This window comes from Silene latifolia, chromosome X (genome assembly GCF_048544455.1).
Source record: "Silene latifolia isolate original U9 population chromosome X, ASM4854445v1, whole genome shotgun sequence".
In the NCBI taxonomy this organism is placed as follows: Eukaryota; Viridiplantae; Streptophyta; class Magnoliopsida; order Caryophyllales; family Caryophyllaceae; genus Silene; species Silene latifolia.
Genome location: NC_133537.1, coordinates 290,144,352 through 290,154,765, shown reverse-complemented (window position 1 = coordinate 290,154,765; position 10,414 = coordinate 290,144,352). Strand labels below are relative to the sequence as shown.

The window sequence follows — 10,414 nt, the reverse complement described above, 5'->3', positions numbered from 1 at the left end:
GACTAAAGACTATTCACCTAAGATGGCACAGTTTCAGATTAACTTTGATTTGTGTTACTACGACCTTCGTAAATGGGGTCAAATGGGCATATTTTGGGTTATGATGGCTGTGGCTAGTCAAAGGGAATGAGTGCGATAGGAATTGTCCACCCCTAGTTAGGGTTATAACAATATCTCAGGGCCACTCGAGGAGTAATGAACTGGAAATGCGTGACCACGCTTGGAATGAATCCATGGTGGATAAATCCGGTCAATCAGTTATTCTCCAGATCGAGGAAACCACTCTCAATATGATCACTTGCAAGTACGACCTGAAAGACACCTTGCATTGAGTGGGAGATAGTAATAGGACAAGAGAATTGGTGACACACACTTGTCGAGGACAAGTGGGAGATTGTTGGAATATGTGTCCTCCGACAATAATGCGATCACAACTGTTGATCATGATGATCACATGTTTAAGTCTCATTTTAAAGAATACAATTGGGAAGTAATATTTTACTGTCAACTGGTCCACACATATCGGTAATGATTGGCTTACTAGAGTTTGACATTACTGTCGTGCGACGGTGGTGATCAGTTGATCCCCTAGGTCATACCTAAAGGATATTACTCTTAATTGATCATTTAATTGATCGTATAACGTTACGAGTTAATTAAATTACTTGAAAATTGACGGACGATTTTGGAAGTAAAATTTATGTATCTCATTATAATCTGATTAAATAAGATACGGTCTAAGTGATCGAATTGTTTTATTACTTGGATGAAATTATTGTTTAAGGAAACAATTGAAATTGAATGAATTATTATAAATACAAGATGTTGTGATTTATAATTGGTAAATTATTTTGGTACAAGCAATTATGAATTGCTAAGTCGATTTTTGTATATGACGTATTTTTATTAATACGTTGATTTTAATATGATAAAAATACATAACAATTTTATGTGACATGTGACATGTGACATATTGACAAATTGACAAAAATAAAATGGAGTCAATTTTATCCTTTTGGCCGAAATAATGGGGTTATATTAGCAATATATTATGCTAATTAAGATAGTGGAAAACATGATCATGGTTTTGGTCATAAGAGGAGCCAAGGGTTTTCTCTTATTTTTCCAACATACACTACATGCAACATCTAGTGTAATTTAATTCATTCTAACATTACAAAAATATTTTTAGAGAGATAAAAATATTCTCTTCCTCCTTCTTCCTTCTCTTGACCGAAAATTAAAGAGGACCAAAAATATTTTGGGTCTTTTTATTTAAATTAATGTTATTCTAGTATTGATAATATTAATTTTATTAAGAGTATATCTTGGGTATCATTCCTTGGGAGAGATTCTATATTTGAGTCCTTTTGTTCATCCATATAAGGAGAGCTCAAGAACAAGAGAGTAGGAGAACTCTCTTGTGCCCTTAAGATCCGAAAATACCAATGTAAGATAAAGATTTCTTCTTTAAATTGTTTATAGTTTGCATGCATAAGATCACCAATTAATTTTATGATTAAATTAACATAAAACATATATGAATATGTTAGTAAAGAGATCTAGATTTCTAACATTCATAGGCTCGCATTTCATCAAACATAACATGTGCATAAGTTGAGATCACAACAAGCAAGCAAATAAACTATGAAAGCATATTAATTTAAGCATGAATCATTCCCCATGTTGGTTTCCCCTAATTACCCATTAACCCTAGCTAAGGAAACTACTCACTCATTATCATGTTGAACATGCTAGCAAGGTTGTCAATCATACCAACAAAGTGAAACATGATGAATAAATGAAGATAATTAACAATAATTAAAAAGGGATTAAGAGAATTATACCTACTAATGATTCCAATAATAAAGCAAAGAATAAAAGAAGTACTTGATGCTTGATTGGAAGGTTGTCAATCTCCCAATAATAACCCAAATAAACTTCAATTACCCAAAATAAAGGATGAACAAGAGAGAGATTAAGGAAATAAAACTTGTATTAAAACTTGATTAAATGTTGATTACAAGATTAAAGAGAGATTTGATTGATATTAACTACACTAAAGATTGCTAAGAAGAACATGCTCTTCTAATTAGACTAATGGGGTATTTATAGTGGGGATTAGGTACATAAATTAGGGTTTACTAAGGGCTTAAATGACGATTAAGTCCTTGAGGAATCGCCGGTCTCTAGGGAGACTCCGGTCTCTTTTTCGCCGGTCTTAGAAAAAGATGTGCATCCTTCCTTGAAGCTTGTAGAAGACGAAAGTACTGTCTGGGAATCCGGGTGTTTTTGGCACGGGACGGGCGGATTTGGGAGCTTCTGGACGGGCGTCTTTGGGTGGTTTTGCCCGGGCGTCTTGTGGAGGAAGACGCTCGGATTGTGGGTGGTGGACGGGCGTCTTCAGGGCAATCCGCACGGATTGTCAAACAGTTTCATTCCTTCTTCTTTTCTTCCTTTTTCTTCATAGAATCCTTGAGGATTTTTCCGGGGATGCAAGGATCTTTTCTCATCATTGCCCATATACTATAGTATGTATAAAAGCCTTCTAATCTTGTCTTTCCTTGATGCTTGGTCATTGAATTCAATCAATTTAGCCTTATTTTGCCATGAAAATGCAAGGTTTGCACTCTTTTCCTACCAAGGGCACAAAACCTCAAAGAATATGCAAAACAAAGAACTAAAGACAATAAATGACCCAAATATGCACTAAAAAGCATGGGAACAAGGCTAATTCGGGGACTAAATATGCTCTAATTATGGTCACATCAGTAATATAGTGCTCCAACCTACACTTATTCCTGCAATCCCAAATGCTATAAATCGTCATTACGACGGCCTAGAAAGGCGTGTTGAAATGGTTATAAAAAACCGGGTTTAAAAATCGTCATTACGATGGCCTAGAAAGGCGTGTTGAAAAGCAACGGTCGGCGAAAGACCGAGGTTTGAAATGGCCATTATAACGGCGCAAAAAGGTGTTTTTGAAAGTTTTAAAATGACACGGAAGGACTTATGATCACATAGCACATAAGCACTCACAGTTTCATTATATTATGCATTATGCTGACGCGGGTTTTGGCTTAAAGGGTGGGTTACACACCAAGCAATCAAACCCCGATTTGCGAGAGGGATACCTATCCAAACAAAATGTGTAATGAGGGTGCCCTAGTCTCGTGCTCGAAGGTGAAGAAAGCTCTTTGACGAAATAGAAAAGTGTATCGTCAACGGCATGCTTGACTCAATCGGGATTCGAAACGCGGGGATGAGAAAACTCATGCCGACGAGACGAGCCAATTGGTCGAAAAGGGTTAGGTTGTGGGTTCGGACAAGGAACCTGACCATGACCGTAATATCAATTAATGCATTCCAACCAAGACCTCGTTCGACTCTCACCATCTAGGGATCACAAAGACATAAGTGTCCTAGTTTTCCCCAGCGGAGTCGCCAATCTGTGGACATGGCCCACCTGCACGCCCAGCTGATCTGTAGACTTACAGCGGTCTTTTGAAAGCCACGCTCGGCGGCGTAAAAATATGCTTTCGACCGGATCATTTTAGATCGGTCGGTTTCGTCTCGGCAAGGGTCTCGAAACGATTAGAGATGTTCGGAGTCGCCACCAAGCATTTGTGGGATGCTTGGAACCCGTTCAAATCCACTTTATACCTCGGTCAAACGAAGCACAAAGCAGTGTTTGACATAGGTACTAAAGATAAGGAATCGTCCCTCTTTAGCATCCTATCTCTAGAATGACTCTCGTACGCCCTGGATAAGGTCGTCCACTATCCAAAGTTTCTGAGTAAGAGGTGAAGGTACGTATTGGGAAGCCCTTTAATCAGAAACCCAATCCCGCCCGCGGTAGCGGCCTCTACTGATCTATCTTGGTTGGTTGAATGCAAAAGTTGATAAAACGGTTTAAATGTATGAATGTGCATCCAATAGTTTAAACATAACATGTGAGAGCTTTATAAGTCGGTTGATTTAATCCAAGTATCAAGTATAAGATGTCGAGTTAGATTTACGGTTGATTTGCATGCAAGACGAAAATTAAACATCCATTTACCAAATTAGGTTTATGGCGCATAACGTGATCCATTTGTCTTAGTAAGGCATTTTGCAAATACGGTTTTTTGAATGAGCAAATTAGTCGTCTGATCCGTCCTATATCCGGGTTAGCCGGAGTCGGGATCGTCCTAGACCAATGCTGGAAGGGGGACAGGCCCTGCATCAGGCAGCCAGAATAGGGGCGAGCCTATTGGCGATGTAAGGGGGTCTCCCCTGGTTTGAAAATAGGAAAAGAAGTGGCCTGTTTAGGCGCGGGTCAGTCAACGGTATATGACGTGTTCTGACCATTAAAAAACGTTTATAAAACGTGTTGAAAGATGGGTATTTGAACCCATTTTGGTTTGAAAGGACCGTTTAGGCCGTATTTGTGTTGATTTGAAGAACGAGACTTAAATAATCGTCATTGTTTTGACGGTATTCGATGTCGGGTTCGACTTTGTAAGCTTGATATAAATAGTTTTGAAAATGAATACGATCGTACTCGGGTTAAAATCCGACATGGTATGTAGAACCAAGGATGACTTTGTGTTGGTGACTAATACATTTATTTTGAAAATGTAAAGAAATGATGAAAGGCTTTAAAATATCTTCCAAAATGTAAATAAATGAAATAAAAGGCTTTAAAATACCTTTTAAATGTAATTAACCAAATATTATCACCGAAACACGGATTAAACCGTCATGGTATTAAGAACCAAGGGTGAAAAATATTTTATGGTTAAAACTTGTAGAAAATGATTTGAAAATACTTGAAATGGTAAAAACCGATTACAAATATGAAAATAGAAATTGAGGAAAAGAAGAGACCAAACACGTATTGGACTTAAGGCTGGACAGGGTCCTTTAGGCGCGAGCCTATGTGCTACGTAAGTAGCCTCTGCCTCAACCAAAAAGTCCGGTTTTGGCTCATTCTTCCCATGTTTTGGACCATGTTATGCATGATTTAGCATGTTATAGTCATGAAACAAGTAAAGATATGATAAAAAAGGATTTTTACACCCTCATACTTACATGCTTGGCTTATGGCGAGAAACCGACGTAAGTGTATCAACTCGTTTGGTCGGAAAAGACTCGGTTTAAAACCCTTTTAGTAAGTAAAAAGAGTGTTTTGTTAAGCTTAGTGATGGTGTAGTGGTCGAAATGGTCGGTCAAGTGATAATGCACGATAACGGTACGAAACAATGTGTAAGGCTCGTGTTTACGATCGGTAGGTCGTAAACACGTGTCGGATTGTGACTTAGGAAGTCGAGTCTAGAATTTTAATGGAGAAAAGAGGAGGCGGACACTCGCGTAACCTTCAAATGGTTGCATTTGAGGGGGTATTTATAGGAAAATGAGTGGTTGTGTGAGTTTTGAGCGACGTGGCCACCTGGGCTGCTCAAAGAGGTGCGAGCCACGTCGCACGTCTTCGAGGTGTCTTGTCGCTTTCACACAAATGCAATCATGATTTGTTCTATCCTAGGATTTGTATGCACATGTTTGGTACTTGACCATGCATGATCCTGGGAAATCTTAACATGGAAGCATTTGAATGGTTTGTTTTTTGTGTTTGACTCGGTTTAACTCGTTGTTGGAGTCGGGATTTGAATTTTGAGTCGGTTTTTGGTCCGGTGTCGGTTTTGACTTTAGTTAGTGTCATTGCGACCCCGTCGTCATGCATTAAACACTCCAGGTACTTTTGAAAAGTTTTGAAATGTTTCATTTTCGAAATCGTTTTAAGTTTTCCGACGTAAAGTTGTACACAAACTGTCGATCAAACGCTGCGATTCCAAAGCATGTTATAGTCCGATAATCATCGGGTGTTTGTTGGAGTCTCAGCAGATACTGGGTATCTACAGTGTCCCTGGCACTGGTGGTTATGGGTACGTCTGGGCGTGTCCTGGTACCGGTGTGATGATGGTATATTCGTGTCTCATTCATATATTTGGCATGTTGCATATTTACTTATCATGTCGTGTCTTATATTTATTTATTGAACCTGACGTGTTGTGTGTCTGTGTAATTGTCACCTATTTCCGGGGTGGCCTATATCGATCCATATGATATTTCCGATCATATGGGGCGTGGGTTATGTACAGGTTAGCTTTGGCAGTACGTAGAAGACGAGACGAGCCTTGATGACATCCGAGTCGAGCATAGTTGGCTAGAATAGTGTAGTGGTCATGAGTTGTATTATTTTACTTGTTTTTTTATGGTTATGTAATTCAGTAAACACTTTATTTATATTAATAGTTTCTTAATTGCAACTCCGATTTCACCGCCTCGGGAAACCGAGATGGTAACACCTCCCAATTACCTTGGCCGGCTAAGAAGAGGGTGTTACAAAGTGGTATCAGAGCTTCGATTTTGGAACCTAAACGAATGAATCAAAATGAACCTAGGTGTGTCTAATAAAACGAACCCGGCATGAGTACAATAGGAGATCTGTTTTGGATGAGTGGGCGCCCTCATATCAAAACTAGTGCCTATTGTTTCGGTTGGTCACTACATGGGTGGTTACAAGTAGGGTTGAACGACATAGCCAATGTTGTGTGATTACATGGATATGTGGTTGTTGATAGACTCTTGCATGATATGGGCTTTCACATGTGTGTCGTAGGATACGGAAATTGGATAAATAGAATTACATGTCATGACACATTTTGAAAGATGATAATTCCATTCTCTTGATTCATATCGTGTGTTTATCTAATGTTTGATAGTTCTACCGCTAGAGTATAATTTGTGATAATTTTGGTAGAGTAAATGGAAGTATGGAGGTAGCAGATAAGAAACAGCGATTATGATGCCGCATGAGCTAACTCGGGACGGGTCACCGATAGACGGTGGACTCCCGAGCCTCTTATTGTCTTGCAGGAAATGCGGCGATAGGGCTTTGTTGAGAATTTGGACCCAACGGAATCACTTGACCGAGTGCGAGCACCAACTCGTTCGAGTACACAAATCACTCGACCGAGTGGATCCTTGACTCGGCCGAGTGGACCAAATCCAGGAGGTGGTACATTCTGGAAAACCCGTCACTCGACCGAGTGGGCCTTCTACTCGACCGAGTAGAGTTGTACTCGACCGAGTACAGTCGGCCCTCGACCGAGTGGATTCACACGGGTTGGGCTACTCTGCTAAAAGCCCTTATTTCCTTCACTTTTCCTTCTTATATTCATACTTCATCTCTTTCCCCGCCAATTTTTTTTCAAAAACCTCCATTGTTGTCCCATTTTGCTTGGGATTCATCGTATTACCCCCCTTTTCTCACCTAATTCCATTAATTTGTCAAGGTAAGCTTATACATTCCTCTTCCATCTTTTCCCCAATTTGAGTTTTTCTTAGATCTACTCTTAAATCATTTGAGTTTTGTTAATTAGTTACCTATTTTACTTAATTCATGATAGTAGTAAACTTTTTACACCATTGTTGTTGATAAAAAAAAAATCAGATTTTTGTGTTGAAATTTTGTCCACCATTAATGAACTCGAAAACGGTGTTCTTGATTCAATAATGGGATTTTGGTGCTTTTTGTTGAGTCTAAATGGACAACAAAGGCTTAACCTTTGTTGTTATTGATGGATCTTGTTTAATATGTGAAAAACAAAAAATTCGTCTCAAAATTTCTAATTCTAGGTGAGTCATGCCCAAATTTCGATTCTTATGGATAAAACTTGATATAATTGCCTTATAAGACTACTATCTTAGTTAGTAATGTAGTATGTGGTCCCAAAATGAAACAAATTACGTCTTAAAACTTGGGTGAAATTTTCAAATTTCTCTTAAAACCCCCATGAGCAAATGTATTTTGTGTCTTAAAGATTGTTTAAGTATGTTGTTAGATTGTGAATTTGATCGTTGGTGCTATACTATGAAATTAATCAAGGAATTTTTTGTCTTAAAGTGTGACCAAGTTCTTGAAAATCCGACACTAACCATGTCAAAATTTTAACTTTTATGCTTGTTACTTATGCTGCTTACTCATGGCTTATCAAAACTTCAAACTTATGATGCTTGAGGTAGCCTCACATTTAAAAAACTTCCGTCTTTAAGGATTTTAAAGTGTCAAAAAGAAGCATTTCACTTACCCGGATTTTGAAATTTTCAAAAAAAATCTTGTTTTAATTGTTTTTAATGAAATATATAGATTTCAATAACATGTAACCTCTTAAGTTAAGACTTTAAAGTGGTAAAATTTCCAAGGTTTGAGCAAGTGACTATTATGGTAAGAGTCTAGTGTAGTACGTCGTGGTTGAGTCAAGCTTGAACAAGTTGGATGATAAACATGTGGGATTTATCTGTATGCATCCCTTTAATTTAAGGACTATAACGAATCTATAAGATGATGAAAGCTAGTCATAAAATTAAATTGCATAAACAATATTGTAAAAGATTAAGAAATAACCTTTGGTCCTAGCAAAAACGGTCTAAGAACAATATCAAAGTTGATATTAGCCTATCAGCTGCACCCAAGATGATATGAGAAATGCCCTTTGATTTTGCTAGAATCGATCCAAAAATCACTGATTAATTTTTAGGTTTTTTTTTTGTGTTCTTCCGATGAGAGGAGGCAAGAATTGGGAAAAGAATTAGTTTAAGAAAATTCCCTCATCTCCCCTTATAACAATCGAGTATATGGAGAAATAGGGTGGATTTTCTTTTCCTTAATTTCGGCCCAATTTACCGAAATTAAGAGAGTTATTTCTCTTATTTTCGGTTATTCCAAAAATGTATAAAATGTGTAAATTGTCATCTAGTGAGGATTGAACCCATGACCTCTTGGTTTGGGAAAATGTAAGCTTCTTATTGAGAATTATAATTGTCCCTTACAACATTACATTCACAACAAATCCACATGCTGTCAAAATCAATTAGCAAGCTATCAGTAACCTAGGCAGTCTGCAGGTACTGCACCCAGTCTAAGACTCGTCTATTCTGAGACTGAATTACACAGTTGTTTAGTTTATGCTGCACCTCCATTTTAATCATCCTACAAAGAACTGTAGGCCTGATGACATACCCATCTATCCTGCATTTGTTTCTGCTGAACCATACATGAGCCAGAATGCTTGCTAAAATCATAGCTATGATCTGCTTCCTGCTGAGTTCAGGCGTCCTCCACTTTACCCACCAGTGGATGCATTCAGTGACAGGTAGTTGCAGTAAACACCAATCTGAAATTACTTGCAAGCAACTTCTACTGTAATAGCATTCAAAAAACAGATGCTTGTGAGCATCACCACACAAGTAACAATAGTTGACAGTTGTAATATTCATCTTGATAAGCCTGTCCTGAGTTAGAAGTCTCTGCTGAGCAACAAGCCACACCATGAAACTATGCTTAGGTACTATCCATCTATTTAGCATCCAAGGATACCAGCTGACTATAGGCCTAGCAGGTCTAAGCCACTCATACCCCTCTTTGATTGAATAATGCTCCACATTGTTGGAAGAGTATAACTTAGTCTTATAAATATTTTTTACTTGGCAAATTTTTTTCCATGCCCAACTAGAACCAATTGTAGGTTGATAGTCTTCCCAAGAATTTGATTTAATGTAAATGGCATGCACCCATCTTACCCACAAATGATCAGCCTTCATGGCTACCCACCACACATACTTTCCTATGGCAGCCACATTCCACGCATGAAGATCCCTTAGCCCCAGGCCCCCATGCTTCTTCTTGTGGCAGATCTGGTCCCAAGAAACCAGTGCAGGGTTTTCCTTGTTCTCAGTCCCATGCCAAAGGTAGCTCCTACACACCCCTTCAATTTTCTTAATGACAATTTTGGGGAGAATGAAGATTCTAGCCCAATAACTATGAAGATTACTAAGAACAGCTTTAATCAACACCAACCTACCAGCATAAGAAAGTTTTCTAGCTCCAAAACCTCTGATTTTCTCCACAATCTTTTCAACTAAACAATCACAGTCCATAATAGAAAGTCTCTTAGGGGACACATTAACCCCCAGATACTTAAAAGGGACTGTCCCTCTCCTCATTCCAAACTGATTTTCCAGATGTAAGAACCTCTTGGTTTGAGTACCCTCACTATTACCACTATAACACATTCATCTTGTTGATATTAAATATAACCGGTTATATTTAATTACGAATTAACAGATTAATTCGTCCAAGCTAGCATTACATACATTTAATTAAATATAACTTATTATATTCAATTTACGAATTTACAGTTAATTCGTCTCAACTAATATTATTTAATCTTCATTAAATAATTATCTCATCAACACATTGACTAACTGTTTAGTCATATAACGCATCAATGTGATTATATTTCTATAACCACATCTCTCAAACACATCCTATAGGTGTGACCTTTAGGGACCAGTTGATCACCGCCATCTG

The 10,414-nt window shown here is 38.0% G+C and overlaps 1 protein-coding gene across 1 annotated transcript; it reads right to left on the bottom strand.

The window, feature by feature from the left end:
* Positions 1-8,934: 8,934 nt before the first annotated feature.
* Positions 8,935-10,047, bottom strand: LOC141620293 (uncharacterized). The gene has a single exon (XM_074437206.1). It carries the CDS (start codon positions 10,045-10,047, stop codon positions 8,935-8,937), a length of 1,113 nt encoding a protein of 370 aa, XP_074293307.1.
* Positions 10,048-10,414: the final 367 nt, after the last annotated feature.